The sequence below is a fragment of the Myotis daubentonii genome, chromosome 3 (assembly GCF_963259705.1).
Source record: "Myotis daubentonii chromosome 3, mMyoDau2.1, whole genome shotgun sequence".
Lineage (NCBI taxonomy): Eukaryota > Metazoa > Chordata > Mammalia > Chiroptera > Vespertilionidae > Myotis > Myotis daubentonii.
This window is the reverse complement of record NC_081842.1, coordinates 199,600,726-199,620,811: the sequence shown is the minus strand read 5'-3', so window position 1 is coordinate 199,620,811 and position 20,086 is coordinate 199,600,726. Positions and strand designations below refer to the sequence as shown.

General features: G+C 36.1%; 1 protein-coding gene across 4 annotated transcripts in view; it reads right to left on the bottom strand.

Annotated features, from left to right (window-relative positions):
- Positions 1–20,086, bottom strand: part of PTP4A2 (protein tyrosine phosphatase 4A2) — a 32,502-nt gene that overhangs the window by 9,432 nt on the left and 2,984 nt on the right. For all 4 annotated transcript variants that reach the window (XM_059690392.1, XM_059690388.1, XM_059690391.1 and 1 more), the window contains exons 2-3: positions 3,684–4,382; positions 274–366 (exon numbers count right to left, since the gene is read on the bottom strand). In XM_059690392.1, the coding sequence (XP_059546375.1) occupies positions 274–366; positions 3,684–3,779 (189 nt within the window). In that variant the 5' untranslated portion in view covers positions 3,780–4,382. The remainder of the gene's footprint in view (positions 1–273; positions 367–3,683; positions 4,383–20,086) is intronic.

Here is a 20,086-nt window from a genome sequence, read left to right as displayed (position 1 = left end):
TTTCCTAGAAAAACAAAATGCAAATTACCTTTTTCTTAAAATAAGTATTCACTAAATTTTACTTTTTATTTATTGAAAATACCCTGCAAGTGTAGACTTTAAGAGCACAAATGAGCAAAACTGCCAATAAAATAGAATTTAAAGGTTGCTATGAACACTGTATTCTCCTAGTATAAGCTCAAAAAGCAAAACTACTGAGTTCCGAGTTTTATAAAATATCTGAAAGGTACAACTTGTTTGTAATGAATTAAAATTAAAACACTACACACTCACTAGAACATGGATTCCTTCTTTTTCAACTGGAGCTTTATCGTATGTAGCATCACAAACTCGAACCAAAGTTGTCACTCCATACTTCTTAAGTTCCTTTAAAGAAAAATAAATATAAGGTAATTTGCTTTTAGAATCTGCGACCAAAGCTTTAAAAATTTACTATTTTGAGTTGAAACAATGAGACATTATTCTTCAATAAAAACCAAAATCATTCTCATTGTGGCAACATATATAATGGACACTCTTGCACTCTCAGTAGAATTATCAGTATCAGTAAGACTCACCTTTATAAAGGGCAATTTAGTAGCATAACACAAAAACTTTAAAAGAACATATATACTTTGACCTAGAAATTCTACTTCTGAGAATTTTTACTAATGAAATAATTAAAGATATACACATTTAGATGCCAAGCATGTTCAGCACAGTTTGGAATGGTAAAAACCTGGAAACAACATTAATGGTCTGAACAAGGGAATGGTTAAAGAAAGTATGGGTCAGCCATACAGCATACTATGACAGCTATGAAAATAATACTGAAGAGGTTGGGGGAAGTTTTATTTTAAATATGACCCTATCTATTTGTAGGGTCACAGAAAGAAGCATCTAGAAGCCAAGTATTAACAGTTAAGTTGTTGTTTTTTTAAAAGAAACAGTGTTTATATTATATATATACTAGAGGCCTGTTGCACGAAGAAATTCGTGCAATAGGTCTTCCCTTCTCCTGGCTGCCAGCACCGGTTTTCTTCCAGCACCCGGGACCCAGGCCTTCGCTGCTCCAGCCAGAGCCTTCAGTCTTCGCTCCGCCGCTTTGCACCTACCTATGCAAATTAACTGCCATCTTTGTTGGGCTAATTTGCATACTCTCCTGATTGGCTGATGAGTGTAGCGGAGGGATGGTTAATTTACATGTTTGTCTATTATTAGGTAAGATATACTGGAGGCCCAACACATGAAATTCGTGCATGGGTAGGGTCCCTTGGCCTGGCTTGGTGATCAGGGCTGGTCGGGGCCTTCTGGCTGCTGGCCAGGGCCTTCCTTCCCCAGCTGCCGGCTGGGGCCTTCCTTCATTCCACGGTGGCCCCTGGTGGTCAGCACATGTCATAGCGAGCGATTGAACTCCTGGTTGAACTCCAGCAGGACAATTTGCATAGTAGGCTTTTATATAGAGAGATTTTTAAAAATTGATTTCAGAGAGGAAGGGAGAGTGAGTGTGAGAGGGAGAGACAGAAACATCAATGATTCGAGAGAATCATTGATCAGCTGCCTCCTGCACATCCCCTACTGGGGATCAAGCCTGCAACCTGGGCATGTGCCCTAGACCGGAATTGAACCCGGGACCCTTCAGTCCACAGGCTGATGCTCTATCCACTAAGCCAAACCAGCTAGGGCAGGGGTGGGCAACCCCTGGCACACGTGCCAAACATGGCACACCAGTAACTTTTGCTGGCACGCGAAACCCTCTCTTATAATCTTCCATTTACAATTGTGAATCTTTGTTCTCAGTGATGAATTTTGTTAAGTTTCATAATAGGAGTAGCCGGATGGATGAAAGTAGTAGCTCGTGCATATCTCTGAAGGTCACGAAATATAAACCTGATGTAAAATCTCTGTCATCAGTGATGCAGCAGCAAAAGTCCCACTGATAATATCAAACGGAGTCATAAAGTTTTCTGTCTATCAGTGTACATGTATACATTAAAAAATAAATGTATTTTTCATCATCATATACTGTGTTTTTGTCCTTCGAATGAATTTTATTACTTCTTCAAGGTTCTTCACGTAAGTACACCTTAAGAGATATCAAGTAGGCATAACATATTCTCAAAAAATTAGGGTTGGCACACAGAAGAATTTTGAGTCAGAGATTTTGCTGGTTTTGGCACGCACTCACAAAAAGGTTGCCCACCCCTGAGCTAGGGCAACAGTTAAATATTTTTAAAGTGTCTTTTGCTTATCTGTAGCTTCTGATTTTTATTTAGAAAATACTGTTTTTTTTAATTTAAGGAAACAAAAGTTATTTTGAAATTAAGATTAAAAAGTGGTATTATATTACAAAGCCAACTAACATACAAAATAATTATAGCCAGAAGTCTTGCTCCTTTAAAAACTTTCCCACAATAATGCCTAATACAGTGACTACCTATCTTCAAGGGACCACCATCTTTTTATAGTTGCAGGAGGTCAGTGACTTCTGCCACTTTTGGAATCTATGGCCAAGGAATCCACAGGCTGAAAATAGTATCACATAATTCAGCCAGGCTTAAAGGTGACTGATCAACCTAAGGACACAAGCCTAGAATCAACTTGTACACTGTGCACACAAAGTTAAGGAGCTTAGGACTTATTAAGTATAAATAAGCAGGAACAGTGATATCATGTTTGGTTATCTAAAGAGTTATTTTAATTGCTAAAGGATTTTATTTTTCACAAAAAGGCTTTCTTATAAAGTATGTTCAGGAAAGTTGATAAGTATTATAACTAAGTCAGTAATTTTAATAAGTTTCAAAATACAAATAAAATCCCTTTGAAATGAACTTCATAGTAGCCATTCATTGGAAGGTTATGGTAGAATTTTTCATGGTAAATATTTGTGGCCTTAAGCAAGTCAAAACCTTTTTTGAACCTAGTTTTGCCATTTGAAAAATGAGAGGGATGGACTTAGAATCCCTAAAAGTTCATTCAGCTCTCTAAGTCTATTCCATAAAATACATCAATAGAAATCACATTGAGACTGAACCACCAGGGAATGATTAAAAAGCTTACTCATATTTGAGTAAAGTACATGCTTTCCACTAATAATAGAAAAAATGAAGGATCTGACAAAAATGCTACCTATAATACCTTTCCTTCCCCTAAGTTTCTGAACCCTTGTATATAATGGCTACTATTGCAAGTAGTTCTGGGGTAGCTTTTCAACAAAAGTGGTTAGAATATTTGAGGTAGACATAGGTTTTAGTGTCAGAGACAGTTCTACTATGTACTGTGTGCCTTCAGGCAAATTACTAAATTGCTCTGAATTTCAGTTTCCTCATCTGTAAGAGAGAGATAATAATAGTACTGTATGAAATTGCTTATTATAATGCTGGGTAGAAAGTGTCCAGTAAATGTTAATTATTTTTATTATTGAAGGTATAATCAGAGAACTAATAATGTAGAAAAGATATAAGAAAAAACATAGTACTAGATACTTTCTAAGGTCCCCCCAAATTCCATAAATGTTCTTTTAAAAATCTGTTATAATTAATCTAACAGACTTAAAAAAAAAAAAAAGACTGGTAGGATGACCATCATATGCCAATCACGGAAATAAATGGCTTTGTGATAAGAGATTTCTTTATAATGGTGTTAATTTTAATGGGATTTTACCTATATATCAATCCAAAAAGTACACCATAGTATAATCTTACCTCTGTGAACTTGTTGAGGGTAGCATTGGTAGGGTTGTGAGTAATCAGAAAACGCATGTTCTCATAGGAGATCTCCACAGGGGCTGGACGGTTCATTATGGCAAATAAAAAGTGTGAGCGTGCGTGTGTGAGTGAGTGTGATGGGGAAAATGAAAACAAAAAAAAAATCAATATATCTTGAAATGTTTCACAGCAGAAAACATTAAAAAGACCACTAAAATGCCTATTATCAGTGTTTTCTCTATTCAATGTGTTTATTCTTTAAGTAGCTTCTCTCTTCAAGATAAGCAGAAGTATTCAGAATCCACTTGAATCCAAATTCAACTTGGGCCTCAATGTCTGCAGATGGATACCTTCGGACTCCAAAAACATCCAACTACATTCAAAACTTAAGCAGCCTTTACTACATTTAGGCACTAGTGAGACAAGTTAAAAGTGTAGATTACTTTCCACTTTTGTTTACTTGATGCTTAATTTTACTGGAGTCATTAAAAGAAATATGCTTGCAATAAAAAAAAAAAAAAGCCAACTATTTCTGAGGCCAGTCTCGGTGTCCAGAGTCTTCAAGGCAATATTAATTATGGCACATAGAACCCCCCAAGCTCACTTGTCAGCAAAAACGCTGTGCTGAGCCTGGCAGAAGTCTGCCCTCACACTCAGAATCGCCATAAATGTGCAACGTATATTCCAACGAAAAACCTGGAAGAGAAAAGCATAAGTAAAATGAACTGGAGGTTGATAGCATTCATAAACACAATGCTCAAAGTCAAGAACACATTCTTTATGAGCCTGAAGACATCTGAAAAGTCACCAATTCTAAATTATTGCCATCTATAAAGAATAGGATAAAAGTATATACCAAGAGTTTTAAAAGCTAGAGATTCAAGTCAAGCTTGTCTTTCTTTTTTCAAAACACAATCCAAGAAGCAAAGTTTCTGTGCTAACAAGATTACTTTTAGCCCTGGCCAGTGTAGCTCAGTTGCTTGGGCATCATCCTGTGCACTGAAAGGTCACCGGTCTGATTTCTGTCAGGGCACATGCCCAGGTTGCAGGCTCATTCCCTGATCCCCAATAGGGAGCACGCAGGAGGCAGCCAATCAATGCTTTGCTCTCACATTGATGTTTCTATTTCCCTCTCCCTTCCTCTATAAAAATCAATTGAAATATTTTCTTAAAAAATATTATTTTTAACTCGCCACCTACTGGGGATTGAGCCACAACCCAGGCATGTGCCCTGGCCAGGAATCGAACCCGTGACCTTTTAGTGCATGGGACAACACTCAACGGAGCCACACTGGCCAAGACCACAAGTCATTTTTAAATGATTTAAGGATCCTTAAAGCAATCTTCCCTCCATGGACTCTTCATAAAGTTTACAAGGATCTCCTTTTTCTGTTTTGATGGTAAAGTCTTCCACATACATTCTTTGTTTCAAATAAGATAAATCTATAAATGGATAGAGAATATTTACCAAAGCTCCACTTTGAGGATTTAATTATTTCTATCTAAAATATATGCATTTGACCCCAATTAGGATACTATTCCATAAAGCACTTCCTGAAAAAAATTAACTTCTTTTCCTCACAACTTTGAGTAGTTGTTACGTCCTATGAGGAATGAGGAAAGAGGATCAGAAAAGTGAAGTGACTTGTCTAAGGTAAATGAATTAGTTGAGCCCAAATTCTAAACCAAGTCTTCTGTTAGTTCCATGTTTTTTCCAGTGTACCGTAATGTCAGCTGACTCAACCAATGTGTAAATCCCATCCTCTCATTTTCTAGTCCAGTTTACCTTTTTATTATTTCTCATATCACACCTCTAAAATACAAATGCATTTAATGTTCAATTCACACAGCATTCTCCTGCCCAAATATGTATTAATCCCTACCAAAAACAAGGCAAGAAAAAGAAGTGGCAGAATTTTAATATTATTTTAGGCCACTGCTATGAAACACAGTAATCTTTATAGCTGGCTCAGTCCAAATGTCAACATAATCATAACTTCCTCTGGAAATAGGGACAAAGTCAAGTCCTTTCACTTGCCTCTTTCTTAAGCCTCCAATAAATGCTTATTTAGAAGTCCCTAAAAAAGATAATTGTGATCAAACAGAAAAAGACATAAAAGATAATGACTACAGAACCATTTTCAGGAAGAAACTGAAATATAGATTAATTCAAGCCTATTCATCTATCCTCAGTCTTCTTTTTATGATATTCTTAGGGCATTTTATTTTGTAAGTTACATACTTGTGATGTTATCACCATGGACACGCACAAAACTAAAACATTCCTGAAATATGAATGACAGATAATTCAAAATGGCATTCTATGAACATCAATAACTCAACAGAATGAGTTACCCACTACAGTAAATACACAAAACTTCTACACTCAAACTAAGAAAATATACATCTACACTCTTCCCTTCTTTTTTCTTTTTTAAATCCTCACCCAAGGATATTTTTCCATTGATTTTCAGACAGAGTGGAAGGAAGGAGGAGGGGGAGGGGGTTGGAGGTGGGGGGAGAGAGAAAGAGTGAGAGAGAGAGAATCAACATGAGAGCAACACATAATTGTTGCCTCCCGCACATGCCCGAGGCGTGGGATCCAACCCTTCAGTCTTCAGGCTGATGCTGTAACCACCGAGCAAAACTAGCCAGGGCAACACTCTTCCTAACTCATAATTCTAGCTGTAACTCCAAAACACAGCCACCTTAGATTACACATTTCATATAGAGTACTCCTTGTACAGTCAAGGAATTTTAAAGCTGGAAGAAACAAGGAATCAATTACTCTGACCTTAAAAAACAAAACAAACAAACAAAAAACATGATGTTTGGGCTTAAGAGAAGTCAAAATGACAGGCAGATCAAAGACAATAGCCCAGGTCTACTAACTCCCTATTTATTTTTCCTTCAATTTTGTCTAATGGAGGTACCCACATATTTAAGTCATACTCTTTTTCATGTAAGTGTAACTTTTCAAATATTTGTTTGGATGTTCATCTGCAACTCTGTGACCTTATAATAAGGGGAGAAAAGATTAATAAGGTAACTACTCAACGAACAATGGTTTGTATGCAGTGCAGAGCAAAACACAAGGAAATTCTAACCTGTTTGAATCCCCTTGGTTTAATGATGTTATCACAGCTAATTTGTGTCAGCTGAATAAAGGCACTGAAAGACCTGCATTGTAGTGATGTCCAGGCTTAAAAGTTACAGCTCTAGCATTAGGTTTTCTACCTAGTCTCCAGGGTTTGTCTGCTCAGCAAACAGAGCAAACTTTATCCCATCTTATTCCTCCCAAACTCATTTTGGAAGGACCACTTCCAGGGATAATGATAATTAATTATTAGATTTTCAATTCTTAACACCATACTGAGATCCCCAGCAAAATAATTTCTGCCAAATGAAACAGTATGCTCTATCAAAGTTAACAAATACATGAAAAAAGCAAGCTTCTGCTCCTTCCCCCATCCACAAGAGTTCAACTACACATCAACAGTTAAATGTTCTTGCACCTGTCAATTCAGATAACTAATGTTCACTCCTCTGACATGCATAAGAATACAAAGTAAACAGTCTGTAAAAAATCATAAGCATACCGCAGCTGGAAAGTATTGTCGCATAAACTCAGCACCTGTACTCCTTACAGAAAAACCTTCTAAAATTCTCTCTCTGGCATTAATTCTGCTCTATCTACTTAAGTAAAAATTGATTATTGCTTTAATTTACCAGGTGATGGAAGAGGCTGTTTTTGTTGTTGTTAATCCTCACTGGAGGATATTTTTTCCAATGATTTTTAGAGAGAGTGGAAGGGAGGAAAGAAACATCAGTGAGAGAGAGACATATCCATTGGTTGCCTCCCACGGGAATCAGCATGCAACCAAGGTATGTTCCCTTGACCAAAATCAAAACTGGGATCCATCAGTCCACTGGCTGGCACTCTAACCACTGAACAAACCAGCTAGGGCAAGAGGTTGGTTTACTTGACAAATAATAGTGGCCAAATTCAAATAAGCATCTAAATATTCTCTTCACCCTTTACTTTTATGGAACCTAACTTTTAAAATGTTGCATTTGGGCCCTGGCCGGTTTGGCTCAGTGGATAAAGCATAAGCCTGCGGGCTGAAGGGTCCCGGGTTCGATTCTGGTCAAGGGCATGTACCTTGGTTGCGGGCACATCCCCAGTAGGAGGTGTGCAGGAGGCAGCTGATCAATGTTTCTCTCTCATCTATGTTTCTAACTCTCTCTCTCCCTTCCTCTCTGTAAAAAATCAATAAAATATATTTTTAAAAATAAAATGTTGCATTTGGGACATTTCCGTTTTTAACAAAAAAAATAACAGAACTTCACTGAAAGATTAGAAAGGATGGTCTGTGCCAAACAATTCTTTTAAATTAAAGAAGGGAAGGAAGAAAGAGAACAAAGAAAGAAGAAGAAGGAGGGGGCTTAGAAGAACAGCAAGCAAGCAGGGGCCTACCAAGCTAAGAGAGTGCACTGCCAATAACAGTAAGTGAATAACACAAGTCAAACCTCAATTCTCAAACGTCTCCCATCTTGAACAATTCACTTCTCAACCCGAAAACCCTTTATACCTGTATGATTAATCACCTGACTCTTAGGTGACAAACAAGGAAAGAATTCTAGAGCATGAGTCAGTTTACCACTGTTAACATCTCAGGAAATTGTTCTGTGAATATTTTTGTGTTTTTTTGCTTTTGTTGCTGCTTATTATTGTCATTAAATTTTAATTTTTTACTATACATTTCATTTCCTTTTTGTTAAATTTTTATTTCATGTCCTTTTTGTCTTTGAAGTGTTTATTTATAGATTAAGTAGTACATTAAACATGTACTGTATATAAGGTGAAAACAGGGCATCATTTGTGGTCTGGAACAGATTAATTCAATGTACATGATTTCTAATGGGAAAAAATGCTTTGGTTTTTGAACCTTCTAGAACAAATTAAGTTCAAGAACTGAGGTTGCTAGAGTTTAAATGTCTAAGATCAATCCTCTACTGCCAATATTGACCTAGATGAGAATCAAAAACTAAAATGTATGAAATACAGTAAGCCCTCGATTTTGCTGACCTCAATTTAATGGACTTCGGAATCAACAAACAAAATTTCCAGCCCGGACGTCATATGTAAAATTAACACCTTGTTAATTTCAAAATGCTTGTAAACAAGATGTGCTTATAATTAAACTAAAGACCTGATGCACAAAATTCATGGAAGGGGCTCAGCCCTCGCAGCCCAGGCTTTGTCCGGAAGGTCGTTTGGCTATCTGGTCTAATTAGCATATTATGCTTTTATTATTATAGAAGATTAACAGGTTGTTTTTTTATTAGTTCATTATTATTTTTAACAAATTTTAACAATAGGTCATGTGTTGGAAAAAACACTGTGGTAATAATTTCAGTGACATAAATATTACATATCTACAACTACAGTCTACATATTCAAATCCAAGGCTCACTGCTCGTAAACAATGTTCAGTGAGTGACTAGCACATGATCACACCATATCTCTCGTGGTAATTGGTTCTGTTGCTGCATGGTGTGACTTTTTGCAGCAAATATACTAAGCCAGCCGTGTGCAAAATGCTTGTGGTGACTGATAAATGTACGCATTTACTAGATCTATTCAGTATAGATTAAAATTACTGTAATACACAAAGGAAACTTTTCTGTGAAATTAAACTTTTCATACGTACCTAATTTTAATTACATAAACATGTCTACATAAGTAAAAACAGGTAAACTAACTAATTTGTAAATTTTCTAACATAATGCATTCGGAAAACCTACTTTATTATATAACGGATTTTCAGCTTTAAGGGACACCTGTTCACCCAAATTAGTCCATTATATCAAGGTTTTACTACAGTATTTAATACAATATCCATCATTTAATCATGGCACATTCATAAAATGGAAACTATGCAGAGGTCAAAAAGAATAAAATAGATTTATATGCACTGCTATGGAAAGATGGCTAAGAGACACTAATAAGTAAAAAGAGCAAGGTCTGTAACAGTGTATACAGAAATATTTGTGAGTATCATATATGCTTCCATATCCATGAACTACCTGGAAAATTACAAAGATAAGAGGTAACAATGGTTGCCTGGGAGCATGATTTACTTTATCATAATATATGCCTTTTGAACTGTTTTCAATCTTTTTCCATGTACATGTTACCTTAATTTTTTTTTTTATTCTAGGGTGATAAAAGACTTACAATGATGTACAATCTAATACATTGTTAACAGTGCTATAGCCATGGGATTACAAAGAGCCTCGAGAGGGCTAGTCCCTCTGTTCCCGGCAGGCCTATACCTCCATAAAAGTCTAGAAAGACAGTGTTCTTCTTTGTTAAAGATACTAAATTATTGAGTAAAATTCAGGTCCTGCTTTGGCAATTGTAATTCTAAGTTAAAATATAAAAATAGAGAATTCAAGGGCATGAAGGAACTTTACAAAATCAACCCCATTTAAGTGACCCTAACTTACAGGGCAGCCTTTTAAAAATCCTGTCAATCCACTTACATCAAGCTATCCACTGAGAAATCACCTCTATTTCCAAATTAAAGCAAATGATACAGTAAACCCTCTAACTCAGCGGTTCTCAACCTGTGGGTCGCGACCCCTTTGGTGGGGGCGGGGGGGTCGAACGACCCTTTCACAGGGGTCGTCTAAGACCATAGGAAAACACATATATAATTACATATTGTTTTTGTGATTAATCACTATGCTTTAATTATGTTCAATTTATAACAATGAAATTGGGGGTTACCACATGAGGAACTATATTAAAGGGTCGCGGCATTAGGAAGGTTGAGAACCACTGCTCTAACTTATTGGGTTATGCCAGTAGACAACCAAATTAAAACAGCACATAAAATAAATGCACAATAAAGCATTTATTAAGAAAATAAAATCTAAAAGCAAAGGTCTGACAAACAAATAAGCATACACTTACTATGTTATTTTTCTTAACCAGAAATTCTACAGGAAGTCATGCAAATTTGAGTTAGTTTAGTTTCTACAAACAGGCAACATGAAAGTATAATACTGTATATAAGACTAAAACCTTGCAACAATTTTTTCCTAAAGCAAATTTATTTCACTTTAACAAAGACACCTGCACTTCCCTTAAAGTATGACTAATTTGTCAACAGAAAAAGAAAAAGAAAATCATTCTCTGAAGTTAGACATTTTTTCCTTGCAATTTGGCTAGTTAAGAATTTATTGCCCTAGCCGGTTTGGCTCAGTGGATAGAGGATCAGCCTGAGGACTGAAGGGTCCCGGATTCGATTCCAGTCAAGGGCACATACCTCAGTTACAGGCTCCAGGCAACCAATCAATGTTTCTCTCACATCGGTATTTCTGTCCTTCCCTCTCTCTAAAAATGCCCTCAGGTGAGAATTAAAAAAAAAAAAAAAAGATGTTGAAAACAAAATAATTTTTTTTAAAAATCAACTGGTAAATGTGTAAATAAATGAAATAAATCAATGTTTCTCTTTCTCTCTCTCTCTCAAATCAATAATTTTTTAAAAGCCCTCAATAGAAGTTTGTTGTTTGTACATCATTAAAAAAAAGAATTTATTAATTCAAATATCTATTGAACACTATACTATATGGCACATACTCAAGCAAGAGCAGTAAACAAACAAAAACTGTCAGGATGGGTCTTATATTTTTGTAGGCAGAAAAAGACAAATAAAATATGCCACTGCTATGGAAAAAAAGGCAAAGCAGGGGAATCTGCAGTGCCTCCAATTCTAAATAAGGCTATCAGGCAAGTCCTCACTGAAAAAAAAAATGACATTTTATCCAAGACCTGGGGTTGTGAGCCAAATAGATATTTGAGGGAGCATTCTAGGCAGAGGGATTAGCTGTTGCAAAGGTTAAGAGATGGGGCCTTGCAGTGTTCTTAGAACAGCAAGGGGGGCCAGTGTTACCAGAGCAAAGAAGGCAAGGGAGTAAATAGGGTCAGAGAAGTAAAAGAGGACCTATAGGCCAATGTTTGGCTTTTATTTGGAAAAGATGAGAAGTTTTCAAGCAAGAGTGACATTTTATGCTTAAAAGTCTCACTCTAGCCGTGGCTGGTTTGGCTCTGTGGATAGAGCGTCGACCTGCCGACTGGGGGGGGGGGGGGGGGGGGGGGTGTTCATTTCCAGTCAAGGGCATGTACCTTGGTTGCGGGCACGTCCCCAGTAGGGAGTGTGCGGGAGGCAGCTGATCAATGTTTCTCTCTTATCAATGTTTCTAGCTTTCTATCCCTCTCCCTTCCTCTCTGTAAAAAATCAATAAAATATATATTTTTTAAAAAAGTCTCACTCTAGCTGCTATGTGGAGACAGATTATATATAAGTAATAAGGGTGGAAGCAGGGAGATCAGACAGGAGCCTGTGCTATAATCCAGGAAAAAGATAATGATGGTTTATGATGGCTTGGACCAAGGTAGTAGAAATACAAAACATAAAAAGCGATCAATTTCAAGATTTGTCTATAGACTGGATATGGAGTCTGAAAAAAAGAGTCACAGCTCTAAGCAACTGTAAGAACTCATAAATCCCTCTCAACATTCAGAAACTATTCTACAATAGATTATAAAATCTTCACCAACCATCATGGAAGAAAAGTAAGGAAATTCTTCTGTGAAGTATTACTGTATCTACTTATTTCATTTTGACCATTTGAGAGAAAAAAATATCTTAAGACTTGTAAACTAAAAAGAATTCAATTTTGCTAATTAAACACTCAATGTCTAGTTAACTGGGCTCAAGATGAAATTTTACTCATATCTCTCATATCCTACTCCCAATTCATCAGAGCCCTGTAGAAACAAGAGCTCTATTCTCTGTGCTACTTATCTTTCTTCATCCCTCTACTGTTGCGTTATCAAACTAAAATTGAATACATGTGGATCCTTGAACTTAGACAATTCAAATTAATGTTAGTTCTCCTGCCCCACTGACTAGTCATGAAAGTTGATAAAGAAAGAGGTATTTATTAAATTCTACACAAATTAGGGTCCAAAATATATGTAAACAAGCTAAAAAAAAAAAAAAAAGCAAGATGCTTCTTCACTGCTAAAAAAAAAAAAAAAAAAAAAGTTTCATAGTTACTCCTTTGGTTATTCCCACTGTTCTACTTCCTCATTTAAGGAGGGAACTTGAGAATCAACCTCCAGTACAGTAATCAATAATCAGTTCTATAAAAAGCAAGTATGACCTTGATGGTGAGAAAATATCTTAACATTTCAGAACCACTCAGAGAAAAGGAAAGCAATTAACCAACAACCACACCTGCTTCTGAGAACAGTGACAGTTATTTACTGAGGTCTTGCGGGCCCTGTTCCCACTCAAATGAAAAGGGAGTGGTTTTCAAGTTTGTATGTACCCTGGTGATTAGAAGTAGTTGTCCTTTTCTAGTAACTCCTACCTCAACGAATAACTATAAGACAAAAATTGCATTAAATATTTTCATGCTACACTTGAAAATACTTTTCAATTTTGTACTCCATTGTTCTTTTAAAGATTAACAATTCTCCAGATAAATCTCTTGTCCAAATTGTTCTTTTTCATTTCATTAATAAATTTAAATGGAGGTAATAGCACTATAGCCAGTTTTCATTTCCTAAAAATATATTTGAATACCAGTAATAACATTAAAAATCTCAACAGCACAATCCTAGTATTGGGCATTAATCTTACTGTTTTCAGTGAATCTTCTAAAAATTAAGTTCTTCAGATTGAATTGATTATATTCATTTCCAGACAAAGGTATCATGGTATCCTCTCCATAGACTTTAGTTATTTTAAGACTCTCAAGCTTCTTTATTATTAAGTTTAAGCACATTCTTTTCCTAAGCAACTGCGGTAAACCTCCTTTGTACAATACAAATTATCTCAAACTCAGCTGCATTCTCATAAAATTAAATCCTAATGTCTGTTTTCTTCTTTCCTTCCATCTTTCTGTCTTCAATCTCAAAAGGCTATGTAACTGTCTTAGAGAACAATTTAGGTCTTAATCATCTCAGTTTCCAACATCACTATACATACATTATCCTAAAAACCACTGAATCAATTCTTTAATAAAAAAATGTATTTGAGATTCTAAACTTCAATGCAAAAAATTTTTTAATGCAACTGTAATAAAGCAAATTCAAAAGGACTCCTGAATTCACCATGTCAACACCACTTTGAAATGTTTTCTGACCTATATTAGGACGGTTTGAATGACTATAACAGCTGCAAGTTCCCTGAGGTTGCAAAATAGATACTTGGTTAAAGGTTATTTGAATCACCTTTCAAAATAACCTACAGCACAGGAGCAGCATGCAAAGCAAAAACTTCCAGGCTATTGTTAGCATTATTTAAAATGTTTCGGAACTTAGCAGTTTATGGGTCAGCTTAATTCTTTCATTTCCCTATTTTGTAAAATGTATTGGTCCTGTTCAAGTATCTACCACCAAAAGGGGGGGAAGGAAGCTCTTTATGTCAGGATATGAAATAAAAAACATTACAAATAACATCTTGTCAGCACAAATTCTTTTGTTTAAGCCCCAGAAATTTGTCTGCTGTTAGGGTATTTTGGTTCAAATTTCCCCTAAAACCGGGTAAATTACACTTCACTTCCTCTCCTAAATTTACTTCTTATAAATCACATTATACTTCACAGCCATCTCGCTGTGTACTGAGTATAGTACAAGATAAATAGGCAAGAACCTAAATCATTCTATTTGGAGCTGCTAGTAGCCTTTTAAAATATACTGTCTACCCATTATTTGCTCAATAATAGCTTGATGTTTATTTTCGTAAAGCACAACATTCACAATCTTTAAAAACTATACAGTTGTTTTACCTTATATGTTAATGTAAAGCAAAAATGGTGGAATACTCTATAATGCCATGTCAAGGGGCTATTATCCTTTGCTCACTATCTTAGTTCATTTTCAACATGAATGCCCCTTCTCTTCCCACTTAAAGAATGCAAAAAAAAATTTACTGCAAAATTTAATCTTTTTGTCCTCTCCCTACAAATACTTACTGAGATGAGAGGCAACATACCACCTCCGAATGATACTAAAATGCAGCACATCCAATCTCACAAATATTTGTGGAGTTCTATGCGCATACCATACAAACATCCAGAATCAAGATCCTAAAACAATCAATGTGGATGAAAAATATTTTATGATGGGCATTAAAATTTCATACTGATACTACATACTTAGAAGACACAAAGTGAGTGTGAGTAGAATGAAGTAGGATTAAAACTTCTGAGGAAAGGTAAAACTTTTATGACAAGATTGGTAGAAACAGGGAAGGGGACATAGTATAACTTAGGAAAGGACCCAAGTCTCTGGTTACATATCTCTGGTGAGGACTTGACCATGCTGAGAATTTCAGATCAGTTCAGATGCAATAAAAGCTCTTAGGAAATTAAAAGTATAATAGTAGTCAGGAAAAAACTCTTTGCTCCCTGAGAGAAAACAAACACAGTTGACCCTTGAACAACAAGGAGCTAGAGGCACATACCCCCCCACCCAACACACACACACACACACACACACACATACATACATACATACATATACATGCAGTTGAAAATCTGTATATAACTTTTGGCTCCCCAAAACTTAAGTTGCCCCTCGGTATCCGAGGGGGATTGGTTCCAGCCCTCCCACCGCTACGGATATCAAAATCCTCGATGCTCAAGTCCCCCTTATAAAATGTAGATCAACGCATAGTCAGCCCTCTGCATCTGTAGACTCCCAACAATGAATCAAAAACAGTAGAGGCATTTATTTATTATTATTATTATTTATTATTATTATTTTAATCCTCACCTAAGGATATGCTTTTTTGATTTTTTTTGAGAGAGAGAAACATTGATGTGAGAGAAACATCAACTGGCTGCCTCCCATTATGTTCCATGACCAGGGATCAAACCAAGAACCTAGGTATGTGCCCTGACAGGCAATCAAATCCACAACCTTTTGGTGTAGGGACAATGCTCCGACCAACTGAGCCACCAGGCCAGAGTGAGGCATTTATTTTTAAAAGTCCGTGTGTAAGTGGATCTGGGCAGTTCAAACCCATGTTGTTCAAGAGTCAAACTGTATTGTCATATTGTTGGGCATTTCTGATCTACTGAGCAACTCCATAATTACCAACAAGTTTCACAAAGAATCTCTCAACTTATTAAATCCTACCTGATAAATTCTTCTCCCTTGTAAACAGATGAATTTATTAACTAAACTAGAGACCCAATGCACGAAATTCATGCAAGAAGGGGCTCAGCCCTTGCAGCCCCAGCTTCATCCGGAAGGTTATCCAGATTTTTTGTTCTGCTGTTCGGTCTAATTAGCATATTAGCTCTTTATTATATAGGATTCTACTTGTTGATGACCTCCAAATGAAGATCGCATCTCACTAGAAAAACAATTCAGCCCTAGCTGGTTTGGCTCAGTGGATAGTCAGCCTGCAGACTAAAGGGGTCCCAGGTTCAATTCCAGTCAAGGGCACATGCCTGGGCTGCAGGCTCAATCCCCAGTAGGGGTCATGCAGGAAGCAGCCAATCAATGATTCTCTCTCATCATGGATGTTTCTATCTCTCTCTCCCTCTCCCTCCCTCTCTGAAATCAATGAAAATATATTTTTTTTAAAATGAAAAGAAAAACAATTCAAAGTATAGTTTATGACTTAAATTTGAAGTGCTTTGTATCCAAAAAGATCTAAATTATTTTAAGTTAAACCAATCACCAAAAGGAAACTTGTTTGTAACCACACATGTGGAAAGAAGAAGAATGTCACTAGAATCTATTGTTTCTCCATCATATCCTTCCCAATTTGCTGACAAATCCTGCTGATGACTCATATCCTTCTGCAATAACCAGTCACTCTGTTCCCTCATGATATGCTTTTCACCAATAATGGAAAAGCAGAAAACACATCAATTTGTTTTGCTACTAAAAACAGTAAATATCCACATATGCATATATATACAACTTACAAACATTGTGGTGGTACAACCTAGCGAATATTTCCTAAAAAAGAGTGCAAGGAAAAAGCTATGCTTAAATCTCAACTAAGACTAAAGGATGACTAGAAGAAAGCAGACCTGATTGTAAATTTGAATTCTTGTCAAATGATACATTAGTACAGAGCCAACATTTTTTACCACTGCAGAAATAAAAATATAAAGTAATTTATCTGGTCTGCTAAAGTAAATATATCATGTGTGTATTTTATGCCAAAAGAATTAACATTTTCTGAGAAGAATGAAATTTCAACCCAAAAATACTATGAAAGGAATTAAATACACCAATTCCCTAAAGGTAAAGACTGTTCTAACGGTCAAAATATTTTTTCAAAACAGACTCAACTAGCAAAAAAAGGTTAGTCTTAAAATTCTCTACAGTTTAAAACGGCAATGACATGCAATGTAAATTTATATTCAAATGATGAAATTTAGTTTCTAGGCCACTTAAAATAGAATGGATGCTGTGTTACAGAACCTATGGGACAGAAATCCATTCAGGCAAACAAAAACCATTTGTATTTATTATAGTCACAGAACTGTTAGTATAATGCAGTGATGGCGAACCTTTTGAGCTCGGTGTGTCAGCATTTTGAAAAACCCTAACTTAACTCTGGTGCCGTGTCACATATAGAAATTTTTTTATATTTGCAACCATAGTAAAACAAAGATTTATATTTTTGATATTTATTTTATATATTTAAATGCCATTTAACAAAGAAAAATCAACCAAAAAAGTGAGTTCGTGTGTCACCTCTGACACGCATGTCATAGGTTCGCCATCACTGGTATAATGTGTCAATCCCTCATGGTCATTTTTCTGGAAAAGATTTAGTGCCAGTAAATCTATACCAATTGAACAGATAACGCAAGGAAAACCACCTAAGACATTGCAGGAGAAGAGTCATTTTCTCACCTGGGTAACTGTGGAAAGTAGACAAAGCCTACAGTGCTGTAAAGCTTCTTTAGTAGAGTGGAGGTGCTAGAGTAGTGACAGTTTCTGGTACAGCATAGACCTCTACAACTCTAAGGAACAACAGATTTACATACAATGGCCACTTGACCACTACAGCAAGCAATCCAGCAAGGCTTCAAATCCCTACAGTACCCAGGAAGTCAAAGGAGCTAGAGCAGTGGTTCTCAACCTTCCTAATGCCGCGACCTTTTAATACAGTTCTTCATGTTGTGGTGACCCCCAATTTCATTGTTACAAATTGAACATAATTAAAGCATAGTGATCAATCACAAAAACAATATGTAATTATATATGTGTTTTCCGATGGTCTTAGACGACCCCTGTGAAAGGGTCGTTCGACCCCCGAAGGGATCGCAACCCACAGGTTGAGAACCGCTGAGCTAGAGGCTGTGGTTTAGTCAATAAGACAAAAGATAACTAGAAAAAGCTAACAGACACCTCTACACATAAACTAGTTCTGAAGTTGGAAATAGATTTTAAAAAGGCTCTTCTAATATCCCAGATTAATAGACTCAAATCACCACTTCCCAAAGTAATTATAACTGGTGGCATCCACTGTTCATTTAACAAATCCAAGTACAAAATTATCTGAATTGTAACATCAAGGGCTCTTACTTTTAAAACTTAGAGAATTGTCAGTTTCTATGTAACCCAACCAGTGTCTTAAGAAAAACGTCAACGCAGCAACATCCCCAAAAGAGTAAAAAATGTATGCAAGTACCTGAAGTACGCTTAAAAAAAAATTAACCCCGTGGGTGCACCTAGGTGTTTGAGCGTTGACCTATGAACCAGAACGTCTCAGTTCAATTCAGGTCAGGACACATGCCTAGGTTGAGGGCTCAGTCCCCAGTAGGGGTCATGCAGGAGGTAGTCGATGATGTTAATGTTTCTCTCTCATCAATGTTTCTATCTATCTCTCTCCCTTCCTCTTTCTAAAAATCAATAAAATACGTATTTTTTTAATTTTACATTAAAAAAATTAAAATTCAAGCAAAAAAAAAAAAAAAGGCTGACTTCCTTAACATCTACTTAACTCCTACATAGCTTCCTATAAACTGACTAGAGTTAACTAAAAGAAAAGTTTACCAGAGATTTAAGCCCCAAGGGGAAATTTATTTTATCCTCTATCATTTATTTACTGATACTGTTAAAGTTGGATTCCAAAACCTGGGATTCAACAATTGATCTATAAATCAATTTCCTTATCTGTAAAACTGAAAGAATGCCACTTACTCACAGGATTATTATGAACTGTAAATGAGATGATTTGTGATTAACACAAAGGAAATGATCTCAAGAAAGGAATATTGAAACCTAAACATAATGTTGGGACTTCACAAGTAGTCAAGACTTCAAGAATTCTACCACTACTCTTCTCATCATAACTAAGTCTACCATGTTAAACTATGGATCCTGATTTCAAGTTACTAAAATATTTTAAAGATCCCCAACTTCTATGAATAGTACAACTAATGGTATAGCACTGAAAGAAATCTGCCTAACTTAGGTTCCACTCTTCCAAGAGCAACAGCTAAAAATTTATCTACTGCTCCTCTGCATCTTATTTGTAATGCTTTTTTTGAGGCTTCACTGGTTACCAATCACAACTTCCAACAAAATAAAGTACAGTCAAATCCTGTAAAATAGCCGTGACCGGTTTGGCTCAGTGGATAGAGCGTCAGCCTGTGGACTGAGGGGTCCCGGGTTCGATTCCGGTTAGGGGCATGTGCCTTGGTTGCGGGCACATCTCCAGTGGGGAGTGTGCAGGAGGCGGCTGATCGATGTTTCTCTCTCATCGATGTTTCTGGCTCTCTGTCTCTCTCCCTTCCTCTCTGTGAAAAATCAATAAAATATATTTAAAAAAAAAAATCCTGTAAAATAAATTTCTACTAAATTCCAATTTTGTGCCTCAAAATCATAGTGTTCTGTAACTACTGCAGAGAGAAATATTACCTTTGAAAGACAGTAAAATGTTAATTTTAAGAAACATAAATCTTACCTTGTACACACAAATGTCTTTTCAAGTAAAATACGTATAAATAGGGGCTTTCAAGACCTTTTAAGAAAATTATGTGCATAAGTATTCAAACATTTACTCTTCCCTAATGCCATCAAAGTTCTCTGATTTAAATGGTTTCTGCCTATAAGTTTGGTTCGTTCAAATTAAATATTACTTGACTGACTCATGGAGGGAGTGGTTTGACTTTTGCTATTTTGAGTCAGAATATACCAGGTCCAGCAGTTCTAAACAATTTCTCATTTGTATAGATGTTCTAAATTCCTAGCCTTTTCCAGGTACTAAATGTAACAAACTGTTGCCTTAGTAAAAAAGTCTTAATGGTAATAATACTTTAAATCTGTATTTCAATGT